The 21,932-nt window shown below is 54.6% G+C and overlaps 2 protein-coding genes, 1 long non-coding RNA gene and 1 other non-coding gene across 7 annotated transcripts in view; all 4 read left to right on the top strand.

Annotated features, from left to right (window-relative positions):
• PHACTR4 (phosphatase and actin regulator 4) overlaps nucleotides 1–11,866 on the top strand; it is a 79,548-nt gene extending 67,682 nt beyond the window's left edge. For all 3 annotated transcript variants that reach the window (XM_086626150.1, XM_086626151.1, XM_086626152.1), the window contains 10 exons: nucleotides 1,184–1,345; nucleotides 1,476–1,835; nucleotides 5,336–5,927; nucleotides 6,642–6,865; nucleotides 7,322–7,472; nucleotides 8,102–8,157; nucleotides 8,800–8,861; nucleotides 9,667–9,804; nucleotides 10,493–10,569; nucleotides 11,166–11,866. In XM_086626150.1, the coding sequence (XP_086482276.1) occupies nucleotides 1,184–1,345; nucleotides 1,476–1,835; nucleotides 5,336–5,927; nucleotides 6,642–6,865; nucleotides 7,322–7,472; nucleotides 8,102–8,157; nucleotides 8,800–8,861; nucleotides 9,667–9,804; nucleotides 10,493–10,569; nucleotides 11,166–11,181 (1,838 nt within the window). In that variant the 3' untranslated portion in view covers nucleotides 11,182–11,866. The remainder of the gene's footprint in view (nucleotides 1–1,183; nucleotides 1,346–1,475; nucleotides 1,836–5,335; nucleotides 5,928–6,641; nucleotides 6,866–7,321; nucleotides 7,473–8,101; nucleotides 8,158–8,799; nucleotides 8,862–9,666; nucleotides 9,805–10,492; nucleotides 10,570–11,165) is intronic.
• Nucleotides 11,867–13,235: 1,369 nt separating this feature from the next.
• LOC147527103 (uncharacterized) lies at nucleotides 13,236–14,224 on the top strand. 2 transcript variants are annotated; one of them, XR_015222847.1, is made up of 3 exons: nucleotides 13,236–13,276; nucleotides 13,680–13,726; nucleotides 14,141–14,224. It is a non-coding gene; the product is annotated as an uncharacterized LOC147527103 (long non-coding RNA). The 2 variants fall into 2 exon arrangements; XR_015222848.1 differs by lacking the exon at nucleotides 13,236–13,276 and adding an exon at nucleotides 13,293–13,350.
• LOC147527104 (small nucleolar RNA SNORA73 family) lies at nucleotides 13,361–13,565 on the top strand. Its single transcript, XR_015222866.1, has one exon. It is a non-coding gene; the product is annotated as a small nucleolar RNA SNORA73 family (small nucleolar RNA).
• A 2,045-nt stretch (nucleotides 14,225–16,269) lies between the features above and the next one.
• Nucleotides 16,270–20,902, top strand: RCC1 (regulator of chromosome condensation 1). The gene is made up of 10 exons (XM_086626144.1): nucleotides 16,270–16,284; nucleotides 16,955–17,051; nucleotides 17,165–17,352; nucleotides 17,643–17,822; nucleotides 17,912–18,008; nucleotides 18,581–18,703; nucleotides 18,915–19,070; nucleotides 19,409–19,528; nucleotides 19,967–20,119; nucleotides 20,725–20,902. The coding sequence occupies exons 2-10, from the start codon at nucleotides 16,967–16,969 to the stop codon at nucleotides 20,898–20,900; spliced, it is 1,278 nt and encodes a 425-aa protein (XP_086482270.1). The 5' UTR covers nucleotides 16,270–16,284; nucleotides 16,955–16,966; the 3' UTR covers nucleotides 20,901–20,902.
• The last annotated feature ends 1,030 nt before the right edge of the window (nucleotides 20,903–21,932 follow it).

Raw genomic sequence — 21,932 nt, 5'->3', positions numbered from 1 at the left:
GCCTTTTGCAGAAAAGAAAGCCCAGGGAGCTTTTGGCTTCCTGGTCTCTTTGCTTTCAGCTTCTGAACAACACCTGGGTAGGGAAGGGAATACCTTGGCGGGGAGAGGTGAAGAGAGCAGTGGAGCAAACCATCAAAAATGGGAGCAACAGAGCGTGCTGGGGTCTGACAGCTGGGAGGTGAGTGATTCCATGCACTGTGATTGCTTGAGAGGTAGTAGACTGAAAATGCGAAGGACTTTTAATCAAATTGGTGATGTATTTGAGGGTTTTTTGAGTCAGAAAGCAGTCAAAATAGGCAAAGCCCCATTACAGTGGATGCTAAGTCTGATTTGGGGAATAATATTATCAAGAGTTTGTCCTGTCAGGGCAATTACAGAGGCAGAGAGTGGTTGAGTATTTCCTCATTGTGACTAAGGCTTTAAGTGCTCTCAAAAGCATGGGCTGAAAAGAGGATTGTTTTTTTTCCAAAAGAGCTCTTGTTTCTTACGTTTGAGAAATTCCGTTTGTAAAAGCAGAGATAGTCAAGATGAACTACATCAGATTCTGGAGATGTATCATTACGTCTGATTAAAACAAAGGTAAAAAAAGTGAGGAAACATGCCTTGCTGTGGGACATTTTGAGTAGAAGAGTGATTTTTGTGCCAAATTCAGGGTAGAAACAGAAGGAAGATAGAGGTGTTTCAACTAATTTTAAGACTTTATCAAAATCTATTATTGCATGTCCAGTAGATTACTTGGCTAGTGTTGGAATTTGTGTTGCAGCAGCGAATTTGTGAATGCTCTGTAATGGTGGGCAGATACAGGAGCTGCTGGAGGTTTTTAACTGCAATTGTAGCTTCCTTGGGCTGTGGCACAGCACTGGGCATACCAGTGTGAAATGCAGTAGCGTTCTTTCTAAACAAGGTGGTAGATTAAGAGGTTGCTGAAGAAGAAAAACACTTGATGAGATACAGTGCTGTACTGTTTTTCTTGTTGATAATGAAATCAAGGGCTCTCAGCTTCAGCTAGTTGGTGTTGCTGTGCTCTCCTCTGCAGAAGGTAGGCAGAAGACCAGCTGTTTCAGAAGTCAGAGAGAAGTTGGCGCAGATGGATGCCAGTCCCGCGCAGCTCAGCCATGTCTCCTCTGTCTTGCACTTTCTAAGTGTTTTCTGTTTGCTTCTCTCCTCTCCCGTCCCCTTGCAGATGGTGAAGAACCAGACAAGCTGAACCCACCTGCACTGAAGAATGGCCACACGGTGCCAGTCGGTGGTCCTGGCGTTTGTAACCTGGCCAGCCCAGAGGAAGAGGCCACAAAGCCATCCAGCCTTAGGAAGCCTGTTCCAGCTGAGGAACCAAAGAGGCAGAGTAAGAACCCAGACGTGTGCAAAATCAGTTGCTTCAGATTCTCCCAGGACTGGTTTTGAATTCTCATCTGATTCTTCCCACCCCTCTCTGGGCTCTCCAGTCTCTTAAACCCAGCTGTCTCACTTTGCAGGCTCATCCAGCAGCCACTCTGGGCCAGAACTGGAACCACCTCAGGAGCCGTACATTCCCAGACAGCCTCTGCTTCCTCCGAAAAGACCTCCTTCCACTTCCCAGGAAGCGAATGAAGCGCAGGCGAATGATCCGACGCCTGCCAGCAGCACTGCAAAAACTGCACCCTCCACCACAGCCCCTGCTGTGGCAAAGACAGTCAATTCCACAGCTGCCCCTTCCGCAGCCCCCAGGACTCTGCCCCCTGCTCTCACCAGTGCCAACACTACTGCTCCCACAAGTACAACCAGCACAGCTCCTGCCAAACAGCCTCCCGTCCCTCCTCCCAAACCTGTCAACAGAAATAGCAACTCAGTAATAGGTAAGTGGCTCCGTAAACTGGTTTTTGTACCCTGGAATGTTCTGGAGCCCTCACTCTGAGAGTTTCTTCCTTTTGTAAGGGAAGATTCTTTTAGTGTGATGTAGCAAATGTTGTATTGTCAGTGTCTGACCATCTTTCCTGAATACAGTTGAGTTTGGACTCAGAAGATCTGCCAGTGTTTAGCCAGGCCATAGGTGTGCTGGGAACAATGTAATTAACTGGAGTCTTCTGCCGTGAGCCATCCAATCTGTCAGGCGTGCGTGTTTCCAACAGCTACCTGCAGGAGGGAATCCCTGCCTGCTTTTGGCAGGAGTAGAGGTGGTGTGGGGAGAGGGGAAGGCATTTTTCTGTCAACTGGAAGACAGTGTCTTTGAATGTTGGTGCTTCACTGAGGGCTGGGACTCAGCTGTGGACAGCTGGGATCGGTGGATGAAGCATGAGATTTTTGCTTTGTGAGACTATGGTCAGGAAGAATTGATGCTTTCAGCTGGTCTTTACCAATAAAACCCCAACAAACCACCAAAAAACCACCCCCAAAAAATCCACTTCACGCCAAACAACGTCTGTTATGGCTGTCACTGCTGGGCCATGTGGTTTCCACTTAGTGCAGAGAGACCAGGAGCTGGCAGAGATAATTCAGACTTCCCTGGAGTACTTGGGTACCTTCTCTAAGGTCCATGGCTAGGGTATTGCCATATTAGTCTTGTCCCATGGATAAATTAGCTCACCTGTAATTTGAGCTGAATCTTCCCACTTAAAGAATTAAACATCTTTATCTCTGTAATGTTTCTAAGCAGAAGATCTGGGGAGAGTCTCTTAAAGCTGAATGAGTCTGTTCTCTTCAGGAGTTATAGAGGTCTTAAAGAGGCAACATGGCTGAGTAAATGAGGCAGCTTCCATCCACTCGATGGCCTGTTTATGTTTCCCAGACTAACTGCTAATCTTTGGATTGAGTTAGCAGAGGGTTCCTGGGAAGATCAATCAGACAGGTCTGCACTGTTATCACAGAAACTGGAGGCGTTGCCCAGGTGTGGTTTGGGAGGCAGTGGTGGGTAGAAGCTTAGATCGTGTGCAAGTCACGGTCTGAAGGAGCCTGGGCCACTGCTTTGGGTACAAACTGCATCTCTCTTCTGCTTGGGGCTTCTCCTTGCTCTAGCAGGTTTTGCAAGCGACCTTGATATGGTATTAAACACTCCTGTGTGCCAGACCAGCTTGATCGGTCTGACCATGCCTGAGCACTCGATGAAATACTTTCTTGTTTTCTTTAAGCTGCTTGCACACGTCGCAGATGGTATTTGAAATGCTCCAGCGCTAATTGCAGGACGTACTTGTGCAACAAAAAATGTGGCTGAAGACAGCACAGCCTATCAAACGTGTGTTCAGAGCCAGCTTGTGCCTCCTCCCCGGCAACACAGGGCACCTGCGGCTGAAGGGGAGGAAGAGGAGAGCAGCCAGCCCCTCTTTTGTCTCCTGGATGAGAATGCAGGTGCAGAGAGGCTTTGCAGCTCTCTGCAGGGCCGTGCCTCCGGCACGATGGAGCTGTGAGTGCGACACGCGTGCAGTTATTGCTGCCAGAGCCTTGTTTTGTTGCTGTGGATAAAGAGCAGCAGTGGAATTGGCTTCCTGAGCTCCCCGCAGGTCTTGGATGGGTGCTCTGACCCAGGCATGGTGCTTTTGTGCTGCTGGTACAGCCTAAGGCAGGGGAGAGCTGTTCACCTGCACATCGCCCCTTTGTTCCCTTATTTTCCTTCTCCGAGCGGTCCTGGTGTGTCTGATGCAGAAGCTGAAGGTAAGGCTCAGGAAACGCTTTTGGGGAGTGGGAATTTAATCGGCATCAGCTCGGAAAAGCACGCAGGGGCAAACAGTGCTGTGCCGCTGGCCGGGAGCTTGGCAGCAGCCCTGGTGCGTGGTGCCACTGAGAGGTTTCAAGAGCCACAGCCACGGATCTGACCACCGTGGCACATCACAGGCGGCGGTGCCAGTCGTCGCACTGGGTTTATCGCACTGGAGGGAGACAGGCTGGCTCGGGAGGATGCTCTGAGTGGCACCCAGCCCTTTTCTTGTCCCCTCTCCCTTCTGCCAGCTACTTGGTTCCTTTCAAAATCTGTCTATCATTACCCAAAAGTGACTCCAAGCCTGGTCCTGCCAGGCTTCGAGCACTGCTCGAGGAGACACTGGCATCCCTCTGGGCTGAAGCTGATGGGAGCTGAGGGCACTCGGTGTTTTGCACAATCTGGCCCTTAATCTACAAGGGGAAAGTCTGAAAATGCTAAACATCCCAAAAATGCGCCCACCTCTCTCCAGTTATGCAGCCTTATCTCGGCTCGGTGGAACACTCCCTGCTTGCAGCACCCTCTCGTGGTGTGTGGCACTGAGGATTTCTCCCAGCTCTGTGCTGGGGCCATCGCCCGCTCCAGGTGAAACGTGCAGCGAACCTGATCCTCTTCAAAGCAGATGGGCAAAACCTTTCCAAGGCCAGGAAGCCATGGAATGTTAAAGGCTACAAACTCCAAAAGCAAGAGCAGTCTTTGCTGATGCAACTTCTTCCCTAGGAACCGAGGGGTGTTTGGGGAACCTGAGATTGCCGGCTGCAGGCGTTTTCCGTAATGTGGCACGGTCTTTGTTTCTCCCTGTCTCCTCCATCACACAGCAGATAAACTATGTAGACTCAAGGCTCTTAGGTATTTCTGGAAGTTTTGTCAGTTATTTTGTATTTGCAGAGAAGTTCAAATGGAATAGAGTGCAGAGGGAATAGAGCAGAAAACCTCATCCTGAAACGGGCAGGAGCTGCTGGCAACAAGGTGTTCTTGGGCTGGGTCTGACTGAGGAGTGGAAATGGGGAGAGCACTGCATTTCTCCACCACCCAGGGAGGTGGTGGAGTCCCCATCCCTGGAGGTGTTGAAAAACCATGTGGATTTGGTGTTGAGGAACACGGTTTAGGGACCCTGACAGTGCAGAATGAATGGTTGGACTCGATGATCTTGAGGGTCTCTTCCAACTAGATGATTCTATGATTCTGCTGACTTTTGCCTTGGAGACTTCCCAAGAAGTTTTTTGAATGTGCAAAGGAGCCGTTAACACAACTGGAGTCTGGGGTGCCCTGGATGTCTCAGATTCCTTTGCAAACTGGTGCTGTAAATATAGCCATGAAGTGCCCTGCATACCTGCGTTCCTTGGCGGAGGCGGGCGCTGGTCTGGGTGAGCTCCATCTGCTGTCACTCGAGGGCTGGTGCCGGTTGTCTCTCTAAAGCAGCAGGATGCACAGACCTCTCCAAGCCTGCTTCTTCCTGGCTGCTCTCCCAAGTCTTACCTTTGCTGCAGGAAGGACAAACTAGAGGCTTGCAACCTGGTTATTTCTGGCACCGTGTTCTAGCACGGAAGCAGCTGAGGTTGCTTGGTCCAAGGCTCTGAGGACTTTTCTGTGCTTATTCCACACTGGGGAAGAGTATCTGGAACATGCCCTGTTAAATATAGCAGCTTTTGTGTTTTGTATTTTCAGCTGAACTTTCTCAAGCAATGCACAGTGGTACAGGCTTGTCCAAGCCTTCCCCTCCTCTCCCACCGAAGAGAGGTCTCCTGCCTAACAACACGTCGGAGGCAGCTGTCGCTTCCAAGCCCCCGAATGACAGGACGGTGGCGGCCAACCGCCCTGCACCCATACCCGTGCACATGACCTCTGCTTACCCACCACCCTCGCCTTCGCCGCCGCTGCCCACGCACATACCCCCTGAGCCTCCACGCATGCCCTTGCCTGCCTCCACCCCTGTCTTGGACCCTCCACGCTCCTTGGACCTACCCAAAGAGACTCCTCCTCCTCCTCCTCTTCCTCCTGAAGACTTCAGGTCCGTGGAAGTGTCAAAGAGGACAGCAGAGCAAGGGTTCGTTGAACCTCACATGCTGCCTCGCCTGCCCCAAATCCCGTTGCACATCCGTATCCAGCAGGCTCTGGCCAGTCCGCTGCCCGTCACCCCACCTGCCGAGGGGTCGCACCGGGCTCACTCGCTGCTCTTCGAGAACGATGGCTTTGGAGAAGAAAACGGCTCCCTGGGCAGGACGAGGTCCCTGCCCGTCACCATCGAGATGCTGAAAGTGTGAGTACCTCCCGAGCGTGTGTGTGGTACACACCGAGCAGTGGTGTGGGTCACGCTGGGCTGACACGCTGGTGTCGCACGCCCCGCGTCTGGCGTGAGGCTGTGATGGGGTGGGGGGCTGTGGGCAGGGCTGGTGGGTTTTTTGGTTTGTTCTGGTTTGCAACAGCCTAGAAACCGTTCCGCCTGTTGGCTGAATCTGTGTTTCAGCTTCTTAGGGGGGCCAGTGCATCTTCCCCACTAAATTAACCCTGGTTCTGGGACTTTATTGCTCACAAAGGAAAATGGGTTCCAGACTACAAACACGGGCTGATGCCAGGACTCCAGGCCTGTCTTTAATTGCACCAAGACAAAATGAGGTCCTGGATTTTGTCCACTTGTGGCCTTCCTTAGCCTTTCGTTTTGTGAAACAGAAGTGAGAAAAGGACTGGTTTGTATTATAAGAGTTGAACCTGCAAGTCCTAAAGTAGAGGGGTGAGAGGGCTCTTTGGTTCTGCAAAGAACCTGCCTCTGGCATCTCCTCCGCCAGAGCTCCCTCTGCTTTGGAGAGAGGGGATGGTGCAGGATCGTGGGGCTGCTCTTGTGTCTCTGGTTCCTGGGCTCCCCACAGACCTGCCTTCTACGGGCTGAGGAGAGATAACAAGGTGTTGATCTCCGGGGATATTCCCCAGCCCCTGTGGTGTGTGTTAAGAGGTGTAATAGTGTGCTTGTTGTTAGTCCAGACGATGAGGAAGAGGAAGATGATGACCAGGAAGAGGAGCAGAATTTGGGTCCCCATGTGTATATTGGAGATGTGCCCTCTGTCACAGTCATCCCAAAACTGGTACCCCAGATCCTGCCAGAGGAGCAGGAAGGAGATGAAGGGATGAGCGACTCTGACTCGGAGGGGCCCATCCTGTACAAAGATGACGAGGATGAGGAAGAAGATGAAAGCCATAACAGTAAGACTTTGACATTGCAGCTGTCTTTTTTTTTCCTCTGCTGAACTCGTGCCTGGCTGTGTTGAGATCTGGATCAAAAGAGCTAGTTCACACAGTGCTTCAAAGCAGCTGCTCTTGGTTTCGTGATGTACCACATGCCCTCTTCCTCGCTTTTGCAAAAGCTTTACAGCCAAACCTGTGTGCTCATCTGCTGAGATGCTCTCCCTCCAGTTGCAGATGGTTCCTCCAGTAGCTTCTGCTGTCCCCCCCCTCAGGTGGGACAGCATTAGGTGAGCATGTGGGCACACGCAGGAATGCTGGCTGTTGCTGTAGTGGCTAGCTCGGGAGCTGTAGTGCTGAGCTTGGAAAGCTGAGCCCCAGGGGAGAGCACAGCTGCCAGGGGCACGTGGTGGCTCATATCGCTGTGCTCGGGCACTGCAGCCTTCAGTCACATCCCGTTGCTCTTCCTCCTCGCAGGCACGCTGGCTAACAAAGTGAAGAGGAAAGACACGCTGGCTATAAAGCTGGGGAACGCAACCACGCTGCAGGAGGAGAAGATTGTCTTCCCTCGGAAGAGCAAGGAGGAGTGGAACGAAATCCGGCACCAGATTGGGACGACGCTGATCAGGTACGAGGAATGGAGGAGGGCGTTACGTTCGAGCCGTCGGCACAGCGCGTGAGCGGTGGGATTGGGCGAAGCTGGTGTCTAGTCTAAGCAGCCTGTGCTGGAGTGTGATGGGGTGGTTGGGCGCTGCAGCTGCATTGGGGCTGGGAGGCTAAGTGCTGCTTTTCCTCCTCGGTTATAAAAGTTGGAAGTTCATCCTGGAGTTGAGCAGTATCTCCTGTTTCCAGATGTTAAATGGACTGGGAAGGGAAAATCTCAAGGACTACAGAAATTTTACCGCTGCAAAATACGGATGGCCTATAAAAAGGTGGATAGATGCAGGCTGAGTGCTGATGCATTAGGTGGTGGGTTAAGCTGGGGCTGCTGATAGTTTGGGCTCTGCCATCTCCTTGAGCTCCCTGCAAAGGTGCCTCTGAGCTTTTGGGAAGCCACAGCGCTTTCCCGACCTGTGCTGTGGGTGAACAGCTGTGTGGGTGGAGGAGAGTGCAGAATGGGGCAGCAGTGATCGCCACTGGTGAACGGGAGATGTTGAGGAGGCTTTCCAGTGCACTGACACCAAGCAGTTCCATTCTTCATCCCCTACTGATGAATGACCAGATCAAAGGTTACACACTTGTCACACTTTTCTTTAGGCGACTGAGTCAGAGGCCGACAGCGGAAGAACTGGAGCAGAGGAACATACTTCAACGTGAGTAATGCTTCTCTAGTGGTCCTATGTAGTAAAATAAGTTTGCCTTTAACATCTTAGTCCAGGTGTACCTGGAACCTGCTTGAAAGGCAGTGATGGAGGGCTGTGCTTTGGTTATATTGCTGTAGTAAAGCAGATCCACTGTCTTTTCCCAGTACTTTATTAGCATCAGAAACTGACTCTGAATAAATTCAGACCTTAGCAGTGGTGCCGAGTGATTTAATTCATGTTAGAAAGGCTGCCTGTCCCCTGCCTGACACCTCAGGGACGAGTGTGTGAACTGGTTCGGACTCTGATGTTACACAGCAAGGACTGTTAAAGGTGTTTTTGTTTGGGCTGGACTTTTTTTTGTGGTTCAGACATGACAACATCGTATTGCATGATCCAAAAAGCAGCAGTTCATTGCTCAATCAGTGCTGTTTCTCTTGGCCATACCTTGCTCTGCAGAAAGTTTTTAAATAAACATCTTGAGGAAAGGGAGATGTCAGTTCGGGAAGTTTCCATTTAAAATATTTATCTGTGCTGCTATTCTCTTTAAACGATACAGCTTGATGCTCCCTTTTGTTCAAGTCCTGAAAGCACTTTTCAAAGCCTGTGATGCTTAGAGGAAAAATGTATTATTTTTTTTTTATCCCCTGGCAGCGAAAAATGAAGCTGACCGTCAAGCGGAGAAGCGAGAGATCAAACGCAGGCTCACCAGAAAGGTACTGCTGGCCGCCGTGCCGCGGTGGCCATCTGGCAGAGCTGTGGGGCATGGGGGTGGCTATGAGCACACCGCAGGTACCTTGCTGTGGCTGAAGTCACGGGGCTATTGTGTAAGCGTCCCCAGTGCCCTCTGACTGCAGTGACTTTGGAACGTGGGCTGGCACAAGCCGTTGGCACTGCGGCCGTGTTTGTCAGTGATGGATCTGAGCTGGCGCCGAGCGTAACAAGCTAGGTGAGAACTAAATTTGGCACCTGGCACTCGAAAGGTTTGCTGGTGCTGGCCCGGCTGTTCTAACACAGTACTTCAGTGGCCACGACTTTCACACCAGGCTCCCCAAAATGCATTTTTAAAGTAACAGCAGTGTGGGAGAGGCTGAGCAGAGCAACAGCTGCTTTCAGCTATTATGTCCAGGTTACTTGTGGTTTGTTGCTCATGACGGGGGGAAAAAAATCTTGCCGAGGGCCTGTGGGTATGAAACGTGAGTTCCTCGCTGACACGAGGAACGGGTTGCTTGGTTTAGGGGTGTCACGGAGGGCTCACCCTTGTAATGGCTGTTCCCAAACCCCTCAGTCTTCTCCTTGGCAACATGGCCTCGGTCCTGGCCTGGCCTTGTGATCCAAACGAGATCACACTGTCTGTAGGAGGGTCTGCCCGTTCCCTTGCAGGCTGCCAGCAGGACCTAGTGCTATCTGTGGTTCAGGCCCAGTGAGGGAACTGGTTTCAGTTTTGCTCGGGGTGCTTAGTCCTGAACTGCTTTGGGGACAAGGCACAAACTGGCTTTCTTTGTTCCTGCTGGCGTTCAGCTTAGCCAAAGGCCTACAGTGGCAGAGCTGCAGGCCAGGAAGATCCTGAGGTTTAACGAATATGTGGAAGTAACAGATGCTCAAGACTACGACCGGCGAGCGGATAAGCCGTGGACAAAGCTAACACCAGCTGACAAGGTAACAGGGATGTCGTGTCCCCAGGTGTGCGGAGGGGAGCTACATCAGGGTGAGCCGAGGACATTTGCTCTGTTCCCTTTGCGTCACCTCTGCAGCTTCCCCTCTGTCACCCCACCAGGCACCACCAGAGTCCCTTCGCCCACGTGTGCTGTAACCCAGCCCTGCTTCCTGCCCCCTCCACAGGGCCATGGAGCCCAAGTGGGCACGGTCTGCACGCCAGCGTGGCCTCTGCCTCAGCTCCTGAGCCATCTGAGAGGATGCAACGTGCAGGGTGTTGGTCAGAGGAGTGGTGCTCCTGGCAGGCTGGGGCAGGCCTGGGAAAGCAGCTGGCAGGGAAAGCCGTCCGTTCTTGTCTTCCTTGACCACTCGTGGGGACTGCCCAGCCCTCCGTGTGGAGGAGGTGGGGCAGGTTAAACTCAGCCTAGTGTGAGCAGACTGCGAAAGCTGGGGTGGCTGCTGCAATCCGAGCTCCTTCCTTGATCAAGGAGCCGAGGGACTCAGCCCTGCATGTCAAAACTGCTCTTACTCTTCACTTCACCACTGGCAGGGGGTACAGATCAGCCCTGAGCAGGGGTGTGGGAGGTACAGCACCTTCTGGCCACGTCTGAGCTCACAGGAGGTGGGAGAGAGTAGTATATATGTATGTGCCTTAGCAGGTGATAAAAACGATCTGTCCTTCTTTGTGTAGGCTGCCATCCGGAAGGAGCTGAATGAGTTTAAGAGCTGTGAAATGGAAGTTCACGAGGACAGCAAGCAGTTCACAAGGTGAGTGAGAACATGTGGCCAGCTCAGAGTTCCAGTCCAGAGTGCTGTGCTGCAGCGGTGGTGCTTAGAGGCAAAACGTTAAAACTTCAGAAAAACGACCTGTGCAGCAGTTGTGGGTTTAGTGTCCCTTTGTGCCTTGGTGGTGGTGGGTGGCTGGAGGAGTACCAGACATGAAGTAGGTTGTTCTTGCTTAAACTGGAGCTTCAATCCTGGAAACTCAAAGTGACCAGTGGCTGGTTGGAGGTGTATCTGAAACCAGTGTGACCTTGCTGCTGGAGTGCGCATTTCTGGGGTAGAGGCATGTGCAGCAGGAGCTACAAAACACCTTGGTAATTGCCTCTGACATCTATGAAGTAACCTGTGGATCATGGCCTGGGTGATTCTTCTCCCCTCAACAGTTGCTCTGTGTGGCTGAGTGTTTGTAGAGCACAAGAGCTTTCCAAGGCAGAGGTGAAATCGTTTGATGTTAACAGTTTCTGTGAGGGCTGAGAGTTCAGAGATAATTCAGCTTACTGGTTTTGACCATCTGTAGTGTCTCGGTAACCATTTAACCTGAGTTCCAAGGGTGACACTCGTATTTTTCACTTGGCTTCTAGGTACCATCGACCATAATCTTCCAAGAAGCGAGCAAGAGACCTGAGAGGACTGGAAGTTCTCTGCATCCCTCTCCTAGGCAATACAGCGAGGGTAGAACCTCGGCTCTTCCAAGATTTGCCTTCAAAACATATCCAGAAAAGGGCTTTCGGCCAGGGAAGGGGAATCCTGTCTGAATGTAGCGTTTCACTGGAACAAACACGTCTCGAGTGCCATCAGGCTGGAACTGAACACTATACCTCGCACGGCTCAGCAATACGCCTCTGCTCCGGCACCAGCATCCCTGCCAGGAGAGCACGCACATGTGAACGAACGGTTCGTTCCCCAGCTCCCTTTCTCAGCCCTGACAGGCCCAGTTCTCAGCTGGACTTACTCCTTTCGAGGGTTCATCTCCTTCATTTCCTCCTCCTTTTTACCAAGAGGAGGGGGGGGAAAAACCTGGCAGCTCTGGTGTTGGAAAGCTGAGGAACGGAGAGCGGATGTGCTAGGAAGCACGTGTGTATATTAGCTGTGTACAGAAAACCCTGTGCAGATGCTGACCTGGCAGACGACTGACACGTGACTCGTAATTTTTTGGGTTTTGCTTGTGTCTCTGTCACGTCCTTAGTGTCCTGAATCACTACTGACCAACGGTTTGTTGTCCTGGAAGGGAATTGTATAGATGTTAACATATGCTGCATCTTTTTTTTGTAAAAAAAAAAAAAAAAAACAAACAAAAAAAAGAAAAACAAAAAACACAAATGTATTAAACATTCCCTCGCCACTCTCACACTTGCTGTGATGTTAACAGATCTTGAGATTATCTAGGCTTGTTTAACAAATTACAGAACCAGGAAATGACTGTTGCCTTTTAAAAACTTTTTAATTTGGGGAAGCTGTGAGAGTAGTCAATTCTTTTTATTGTGGCTTCCTCTCAGATGGTTTTTTACTCTCCTAAATCAGGGTGAAACTTGCCTTTTCTCATTTTTACAGCTGAACCTACTGGAAACTTGATAATTTCACTGTGTGGGTGGAAGGGAGGGGAAGAAGAGGTTTAAAAAGTGACCTTAAAAAGGATATCCTTTCTCTTCTGAGAATGATCTCATCTTGGTTCTTCCTAAATGTGGGGGTTTTATTTTTAAAAAAAATCTGGTTTTAGCCACTGCTGTATCACGCACCGTACTAACCCATGTGTGAGATGCCACTTAAGGTGAAGAAGGGAGTATGGCAGGTGTGGGAACGGAGAGGATTTGCCTTGTTCACAAACCCGTCTCCGTTGTTGTTGGGGGTGGGCCTCGCGGTGCCACCGGTGCCTCCGTGCTGTGCCAACAGCCGGGCCGGGGCCTGGCACCACCATCCTGCTGCCGCCCCAGCCCTGCCGGGGGAAGATGGCGGCGGGGCCTCCCCTCACGGCTTCCCCTGTACAGTCCCCCTGTAGACTAAATCATTGCGCTGTATATCAGTCTCCTCATCGACAGATTTTAATTATTTGAATAAAAGTATTTTAGGATTTTTTTTTTTTAACCCGCTGTTGTGGTTGTGTTTTTACTTTCCCGCAGAGCACGGCGGTGCGTGCCTCCAGCCGTGGGTGCGCACCTCACGGAATGGCTCAATGGCGGCGGCGCTGCCCTGCCCTCCCCTCCCGCCGCCTTTCCCGCCCTCGCACCGCGCATGCGCCACCCGCTCCCACCCACCCCCGCGGGGGCCGCTTGCCCCGCCCGTGCTTTCCCACTGCGCAGGCGCCGCTTGCCCCGCCCCTTGCTCTGCGCTCATGCGCATGCGCAACGTAGCCCCGCCCCCCCCGCGCTCTATAAATAGGGCGGCGCGGGGCAGCTCGCCCTCTTTCTCCGCGAGCAGCGGCGGCGGCGTGTGCTGGTGAGTCCGGCCCCCCGCGGCCTTCCCCTTCGCTCCCTTCTCCCCTGCGCTCTGGCGCGGGATCCCTGCGGCCGGGAAGGGCCGCGCTGCGCGCAGCCAGCTGCAAGGACACCGCCTCCTTATTCCCGCGCTCGTAGGCCGTGAGCGGCCGTCGCTGAGGGAGCATCCGGGGGCCGCGCTGCCCTCAGCCGCTCCTCACCGTCCTCTCTTCCCTCAGGCTGTGCTGACCGCTGCCCGGCTTGTCCCCCTCGCTCCTCACGTAAGTCTCCGTCGTGGGGTCGCGTCCGTGAGCGGTGGGCGGCGTGGGGATTGGGGGCGGAGGTGCTTTAAAAGGTGAATGAATCCAACGTGGATATCCGGAGAAGTCGCTCTCTCTCGGCTCTGTCCGTGTGGCGCACGGGAGCGTAGGCCTTCGGGCCCGTGACGTACGGTCCCTTTCCACGACGTTGGAGAACAAGCCGGGCCTCGGGTCTGCAGCCTGCATATTCCTACCGCTTCTCTGAGCCCTCGGGCGGTGACAGAGGAGACAAACCATGCAGGAAACAGCTCTGCCATTCCCAGTGGCTGCGGGGGGGGGTGGCACGTGCCAGTCTGCACGGCGGGGCGGGGGGGGAGGCATTCCTGAGCAATTACTTAAAATGCCTTTTCTTTATTATTTCTAGTTATAAACCTGATAAGCTTGAAGCGATTGGAGCACTGAATTTGCAAGGTAATACCGCGCTAATAACATGGTACTGTTGGCTGTGCGAAGTAACGCGGGTCTCTTAATAGTTAATGCTTGAAATAAGCTTGAGCTGTTCCTAAGTGCCTTACGGAAACTGGATTGGATCGGCTTGAAGTAATTGAATATCAATGCAGACTTTATAGGCATTGTTTAACAGCGACAGCTTAGCTTAGGTGTTTGCTGGCTTCTGAGGTTTTGTTGGGCTTTGGATGGATGAGGGAAAGGGGTTGATTCCTGAATTTTACTAAAAAGAGGGGAAAAAAAGCCTCGGTGACATGGAGGCAAACGATATTTGATTAGCTTGAGGTCTCATTTGTGCGATGTGGGAACTGGAGAAAGAGCGGAATCAAAGTTAAAGTCATAAAGGTTTTTATTTTATTTTTTTCTAAATTGTTGCAGACACTGGTGACTGATTGTGATGAGATGCTAACAGCAGAAAAGAATCCACGTGTCTAGAGGGAGAGGGTGAGTATATTGAGAGTACCGGCCTAGTTCATGTGATATTTGTAATCAGAATGTAGCCATGGAGGTCAGAATGGGCTGGAGGTGGGAGAAAATACCTGCATTTGGTGGCTTTCCAGTAACATGTGCTTCATGCTGGGGACTGCCCTTTAAATGTGCCTGTGCCTGAAGAGGAGGCAGGAGCGTACCTGGCCACGTGGTGGGTTATGGAGCTGCTGAATTTTGTGGTACGATGAAGCAGGGTCTGGGGCTGAGCCTGTGTGGGTGAGCTACACACAGGGAAAGCAGTTAGAGCCGTGGGGCTGTGGTGAATTTGGCATGTACGTGCCTGAAAAGCACCGCGAAGTCACGGGTGGGACTCTGGATGGCCTGGCCCACCAGGAAGGGGAGTGACTTTTGGGGTGCTCTTGAAGGGTGGGAGCCCAGGGTGTAAGAAAGAAATAAGAAGATGCTGTGTGATGGCTGTGTGGAGTCGGGCTTGCTGTCAGCTGGCCTGCGGACCAGTGGGGCCACCCTTGGTGCCTGCTGCTGGGGAAAATTAATTCCAGAGGGGTTGGCTCACCGGACGTGGGTAAGAGCAGTAATTTGTGCATCTCTGTTACCTGAAATAAAGCCATCAAGTATTAATTGATTGTAAAGCTGTATCTAGCTGCAGTGGAGAACTAAATAAACTTTACTTTATTTGCTTGGTGTACGTTTCTTTGTGGATGATCGCTTGGTTGGTCCTGGAATATGAAAGAAATCCTGGATTCTCCTGTTGGTGCCTCACTTGGTGTCAGAAATGGGATTTCTGTGTGCTAATGTGTCCTCTCTGGAGTGTGATGAAAGAATAACCAGGTTTTGAGCTGTTGGGGCTGGACTGGGAGCAGACCATATCTTAAACAAGAGTAGATGAGGGTGTGCCATCAAATATGTAACATCTTAAGATAGTTATTAATTATAGTTTTGTGAGGACCAGAATGAGAGTCCTTACAACTCTTAAGTTAGAGTCCAGTTGTAAGGATGAATGTGTGATGGCAAACGACTCTTTTAAAGTCAACAGTATCCTAGAACTTTACTGGGAACACTTAGCAGGAATTGCCACAAATACGGAAAATGGATTGGTCTCATTTCCACAGATGAGTTGGTGAAGTCACGGGTGGAGTACTGGGAAACCTCCCATCCAAACAACATTTGCCCCTTTCCAGCAGTCTGATCAGGTCAAACGTGCTTAATAAAAACTCAGTCACTCTCCCAAACCCAGCCTTTGAAGGTTGGGTCACTGTTCCACCACCAGGCTCTGGATCTGTGGCACTGTCTAAACCTCCACCCCTATGGGCAGGAAGCCCTTTTAGTTTGTAAAAAAGATGGTTTTTTTAACCCGCTGGTAAAAAGGTCAATGACTTTTCCTAACTCGTGCCCTTGTTATTTCCACGATGAGGCGTTCCTGAGCTGGAGAAGGCCATCACAAACATCTCTCGTTCTGCCTGAAATGGTTCAAACCCTGCTGTAGGTGCTGGGGAAAATCCAGTCTGAAATCGGCTCCTTTTCTCAGGAATCGGTGGACTTCAGACTGCCCCCGGCACGGCAGGGAGCACGGGTCTTACTCAACTTGCTGCTTTTATACAAACCAACCCCAGCAGCTGGAACGGGACGTTATTAAGTCCAGTTCAGTTCCCATTTTCCCTCAAATGGCTCAAGAACAGCCTCTGTGACGGCGTCGGGGCTGCCAGACCCGGGAGCACGGTCCGGACCGTGGATGCGCACACTCCTTCGTTATCCTCATCCCGTCGCTCTCCCCTGGCGCTAAATATTTCACGTTTTGCTGCCCATCTGGTGTGGGAACCGCTGCTTTGCAGAGGCGGGGCCCCGGGACCCCGTAACCACCGTTACCCCCGTAACGGTACCGGCGGCGCGCGCGGACCGGGACTCCCGGCGGGCGCCAAAGCGGCTCTCCGGGGTGGCAGTGCCCGCCGTGCCCGCCGTGGGGGGGCCGGGCCGGTGGCGGAGCCGCCGCCCGGGCAGAGGGCGCTGCGCCGCCGTTCCCCCCGCGCATGCGCAGTGAGGCAGCGCGGCAGCGGGCCGGCCGGCGGCGAGCGGAGGTGGGAGCGCGGCGCGGCCCCGGGGGGCGGCGGGCGGGGAGGGCAGGTGGGGGGGGAGGCGGATGGGGAGAAGGAGGAGGTGGGGTGGGGGGGTGCCCCGCCGAGCTCGGAGCCGCCCGCCGTGCGTCCGGCCGCCGCGGAGGGCGAGAGGCGGCGGGGGAAACGGCGGGGCCGGGCCGCGGGCCTGCGCGGCGCCACGTGGGGCGGGGGGCGGCGCGGGGAATTCAAACGGCGGGAAGGGGCGGGGGGGGGGGGCGGGGAGCCCGGTGACCGGCCCACGCGGCTCGTGAGGCCGGGACACGGCTCGGGGCGGGGGCGAGCGGGGTGCTCACCCCGCCCCCCCCCGCGGGGCCGCGGTCCTGCGTGGGGGAGCGCAGGGAGGGGGCTGGAGCCGTCCCGTGCCTTGTCCGGCGCTGTGCCCCGCGCTGCCGGGGGGGGGGGGGGGGGGTCCTGTCGGTGCGAGCGTGGGGACCGGGGGGTCAAACACGCGAGAATAACCCCCCTCCGTTTGTCGGGAGTGGAGAGCAGTGCTCGGATCCTTGTTCCGTCACCGGTCCCTCAGGTGATCCGAGAGGATTTTAAAGCGGGGGGGGGGGGAGAGGGGGAACCCCCGAACCCCCAACCAAGTGGCAGCGCCGTGGGGGCCCCTCACAGGGTCTGTGGTGTTCAGATCCAAGGCACTATGCCAGGGAAACGCACCACGAAGAAAAGACCGAAGAAAAGCTCAGTGCCAGAAGAAGAGTCTCCTGGAAGGAAGAAGATTAAAGGTAAGAAAAAATCCCCAGGAGTTTTCTCTCCCTGTTCCCAGAGACCAGCTTTAATGGAAGGATTGTTCCCCCTGTACGTTATAGATGTTATTTATCTCCCTTCTGTCCCACAGTCTGCCACCCGTCCCACCGGACACAGCCCGGCCTGGTGCTGACACTGGGGCAGGGGGATGTCGGCCAGCTGGGCCTGGGGGAGGACGTGGTGGAGAGGAAGAAGCCGGCCCTGGTGCCGCTGCCGGAGATGATGGTGCAGGTGGAAGCCGGAGGGATGCACACGGTGTGCCTCAGCCAAACGGGAAAAGTGAGTGCAGGGTGGAGGGGGCAGCACCTGGGGGGGTGTGGGGAGGATGCGCTGCTCTTCCCTGCAAGCTCTGGGACGTGTGATGGAGCAGGGGGTCCAAACTGGACCCTGCTCTGCCCAGACATGTAGCTCACTCTAGTGCCAGGGATGAGCATGGTCTCCATGCCATGGACCACAAAATTTTAAGGGGTCAAAGGGATGACTCAGCCTGGTGAGTCTGTCGCCTGACTTCACACTTGACCTGTTGTCCCTCCGGGCTGTATCCTGACCGTCTCGCTCTCCACCTGCAGATCTACACCTTTGGCTGCAATGACGAAGGCGCCCTGGGGCGCGACACCTCGGCAGAAGGCTCGGAGACCACGCCGGGGCTGGTGGAGCTGCCAGAGAAGGTGGTGCAGGTCTCCGCGGGGGACAGCCACACGGCCGCGCTGACGGAGGACGGCAGGGTGTTTGTCTGGGGCTCTTTCCGGGTATGCCGATTTCTCGGACGCTGGAAGCTCTGCTGGTGGTTGCTGCTTCTGTGACTCACGTCCATCTCTTGGTCGATCTCTCCACCCAGGATAACAACGGGGTGATCGGTTTGCTGGAGCCCATGAAGACGAGCTCCATTCCGGTGCTGCTCCAGCTCAGTGCACCCGTCGATAAAATTGTCTCAGGTGAGCAAGGTCCTGGGGCGCGCGCGGGTCAGGCTGGTGCACGAGGCTGTTGCCACCCTCGGGAGGAGGTGAGGGTCCAGAAGGTCTGTGTCCTTTTCCTCCCTCTTGGCTGCTCCGAGCCAGGTACAAGGGTGTGCTTGCTCTCCTCTGGCTCTTGAGAGAGCAGACCTTATGTCTCCAACAATATTGTTAATATTTGGCCCAATCTGATGTAAAAATGCCTTAAAAGAGTGCCCTAACCGTGACCCTGCGGGGTCAAAGCGCTCGCCCTCTTCTAGACTTGGGGAAGCTGAGCAGAGCAGCTGGGGAACTTGTCCAGAGCCCAGGTGAGGTTGGGGAGGACGTGTTCCCCTAAACCTTCCCAGAGGAACTTGTTTGGAGTTTCAGATGGGGAACTGGGATCAGGAAGAGGGAGATCCTGGTGGTTTAAGTTGTGTCAGAAGCTGGCATCAAGGTATCCCCACTGAATTCTAGACAGCTGGCGTTTTTACTCGCGGGATCTCAGCCCCTGGATTTTGCTGGGTTCCTGGAGCGTGACTCTTGCTTCATTCCTCTCCCCCATCTCCTCCCAGGGAATGACCACTTGGTGATGCTGACGGTGGACGGTGACCTCTTCACGTGCGGCTGCGGCGAGCAGGGCCAGCTGGGGAGAGTGCCAGCGCTCTTCGCCAACCGAGGAGGAAGGAAGGGGCTGCGTGAGTCGCTCTGGTGCTCGGAGGCACGCGCTGCTGCGTCCTTCGGCCCAGCTCTGAGCTTTGCAGAGAAGCAAAGGGACCCAGTCCCTTCCCCTGCTCTCAAGGGCTTGCGTGTAAATTGGTTGCTTGGATTCAGAGAGCTGGATCTAAGGGGGAAGGAAAAAAGTGTAAATTGTTAATCCTTGTATGACACCTTGTCTCCTGTCCCCAGAGCGCCTGCTGGTCCCCCAGCGCGTCCCTGTCAAAGGCAAAGGCAACAGAGGCAAAATGCGTTTCCAGGACGCCTTTTGTGGGGCTTACTTCACCTTCGCCATCACGCAGGAGGGACACATCTATGGCTTTGGCCTCTCCAACTACCACCAGCTGGGTGAGCTTCGCTTACGGCCCTCCAGACCTCCTGCCTGCTTTGGTCTAGCTGCAGACTCCCCGGTCCCGTGCTGTGCTGGCCTTATTCAGGGATGCTGCTGGGCACCCCGAATCCTGAATGCCAAGCCCCCGACAGACCCACTGGAGCTGGAAATTGGGGTGGGAGGGGTCGCCCTGCATAGCTCTGGGTTTAGGTCCCAGCCTCTGCAGCTGGTGGGTTTGAGCAGAAATGTGATTTTTGGGGCTTGGGAGGGCTGTGTTGGTCTCTAGTGGATGGCTCAGTGCTGGTGCCGGGCCCACGGACCTGATCTGCCTGGGTTTGTGCGTCCCACCCTGCAGGGACCCAGGGCACCGAGCCCTGCTTCTCCCCGCAGAACCTGACGTGCTTCAAGAACTCCACCAAGTCCTGGGTCGGGTTCTCCGGCGGGCAGCACCACACGGTGTGCGTCGACTCGGAGGGTGAGCACCAGCGTGACGGGCGGGCTGGGAGGCACACAAAGCGGGACGGGACAGGACTCCTGTGGCCCTCTTCCTGCTTGGGGAGGTGTTGGGGTGAGGGTGATGTGGTGGAGCCCTGCAAGTCCTCAGTGCTCAAGGCAACAAGGGTGGCATGAATTTGCAGCAAAGGGCAGGGAGGACAAGAGGAACCCGGAGTCACTTGTGAACTCTGCTCTTGCAGATGCAACAGTCTGTCTAGGCATTTGCCCACCCTATTGATTTTTGGGGAACTCCGGGGTCTCTATCCTGCCTTGCACCTCCTGGTTGGGATCTAGGGTAGTGGTAGGGAGGAGTGATGCTCCTCCGGGAGTCAGACTGGGGGTAAAGGGTCTGGGTATGGCCTGCTGCAGGCTTCTGCCCGCCTCGGGTCACCTCTGCTGTGTGTCTGTCATGCCGCAGGTAAAGCCTACAGCCTGGGCAGGGCAGAGTACGGCCGGCTGGGCCTCGGAGCAGGGGCGGAGGAGAAGAGCACGCCCACGGTCATCCCAGAGCTCCCCAGCATCTCCTCCGTCGCGTGCGGCGCATCGGTCGGCTACGCTGTCAGCAGTGATGGTGAGTGTCGGGGGCCTCTGTGGGCTCAGGAACGCCACTCTGTGTACCCTCCCCACCCCTCATCCATCCATCGTGGCCCCCCTGGATCCAGCCAACCCCACGCAGCTTCACTGCATGCTGCTGGGTCGGGACTGGAGCCAGGTCCTGGTGCTGATCCACCACCTGGTCTGGGGACAGCTGGGTAGCAGCTGCTCAAATATTTTTGTGGGCCCTTGGCAGCAGGGTTCATAAGAGGGTGTTGACCAGGAGGGGGTCGTTGACCTGCTGGTCCCTTCTCTGCACCCTGAACTCCGCTGCTGCGAGACCTCCGTGCTCCGGTGCTGTGCATGCCTGTGTGCAGCCCGTGGCTGTGGGAAGGAGGGTTGGTTGTGGGCTGCTGGATTTGGTTTGCTCCCTGGAGACAAAACACTGCCTTAGCTGGGTGATGGAACGCCTCCTTTTGAGTTCGCCAAGCGCTGCTCCTCTTCCCCCTGCCCGCCACCCTGGCACCCATCGCTCATCCCCCTGCCCGCGTGCCAAGTTCCCTTGGCTTTGGCTGCCAGGTCCCCTTCCCACCCCATTGTGCAGCCACTCCGATGTCAAAACTTCCATCACCTCTGTTGTAGGACGAGCGTTCGCCTGGGGCATGGGCACCAACTACCAGCTGGGCACAGGGGAGGAGGATGACGTCTGGAGCCCTGTGGAGATGACGGGCAAGCAACTGGAAAACCGCACGGTCCTGGCCGTGTCCAGTGGCGGGCAACATACCGTGCTGCTGGTCAAGGACAAGGAGCAGAGTTGATGAAGCGACGCCGCGTAGCTGAGCCCAGTGGGATCGCGGGACCCGCACACACACCCCCACCTTCTGCCCGGGTCAGGCGACCGGTTTCCAGCTCTGGTCTCCCACTGGCGGCAGTGGGGAGGGCAGGAGACTCCCGGAGCTGGGCCCCGGCAGCATCTGCGTGGCTGGAGCAGGGCTCTTCAGGGATGCTCATGTTTTCTCCCTGCAAGCGTGTGTCGGTCTTCCCGTGGTGCCCGGTGCTCTGTCATCTCCCCCGGGTCGGTTCGGTCCTAAACTGAGCTCAGTACTGTGGCTGGATGGGTTTTCCACTTCTTCTCGTTTGGTTTGGTTTTATTTTTAATATTTCCTGGCCTGGCAAAGCTGAGGGCCTTGTTCTTCACTACACAGAAGGGTTTGGGCATCGGGCTTTCTGAGGTCCTTGCGTTCCCCATCTCTGGGTGCTCCTCCATCCCCTTGACGTAAACATCTACCTTTTCCACTTGGATTTGTCTGCTGCCACCCACCGAACCCCTCTGGGCTCGTTCCGGGTGAGATCTCGGGCCAGCAGAAACGCTCCCGAGGAGCTCTGTCCTGGCACCCAGCGCTGGAGGCTGCGGTAGGAGCTGCTGCCGGCGGTGGGGAGCTGGCGAGAGGGAACCCGTGCTGCGCACAGAGCTGTGGCTGCTGGAAAAGGGGGCTCCTGCCTCCCACCCATCACTGCTTATGGGTCTGAGCCGAAATCCCCCAGGCAGCGAGGCCAGGAGCAGGCTCCCCTGCTCCCTCCTGCCTGGAGCAGCCACCCCCAGTGCTACTTTTTCCAGTCGCAGCCACTTCTCATTCCCATTGCCTTCAGAAACCCAACCAAATCCATCCCACGGGTGGAGACTTAGTGTTATTTTAATTTTTTCTCTTTCCTTTGCTGAGGAAAGAGCTTTATTTGCTGTTAGGGCCTCACTGAGAAGACAACCAAAACCCAGCTGTGCATTGGATCGCTCGAAAAAACGGGACTCCCTCCTCCCCATTGCCTCTAGTTTCGGTCCAACTGGTCCTGCT

Source organism: Tauraco erythrolophus, chromosome 24 (genome assembly GCF_009769465.1).
Source record: "Tauraco erythrolophus isolate bTauEry1 chromosome 24, bTauEry1.pri, whole genome shotgun sequence".
In the NCBI taxonomy this organism is placed as follows: Eukaryota; Metazoa; Chordata; class Aves; order Musophagiformes; family Musophagidae; genus Tauraco; species Tauraco erythrolophus.
The sequence above is the reverse complement of the archived record's forward strand: the minus strand, read 5'-3'. Positions and strand labels throughout refer to the sequence as shown.

Coding starts and splice junctions, on each gene's coding strand:
- RCC1 (XM_086626144.1), top strand. CDS start 16,967: ATGCCAGGGAAACGCACCACGAAGAAAAGACCGAAGAAAAGCTCAGTG. Junction 17,052..17,164: donor TGGAAGGAAGAAGATTAAAG/GTAAGAAAAAAT, acceptor TCTGTCCCACAG/TCTGCCACCCGTCCCACCGG. Junction 18,009..18,580: donor CGTCGATAAAATTGTCTCAG/GTGAGCAAGGTC, acceptor ATCTCCTCCCAG/GGAATGACCACTTGGTGATG.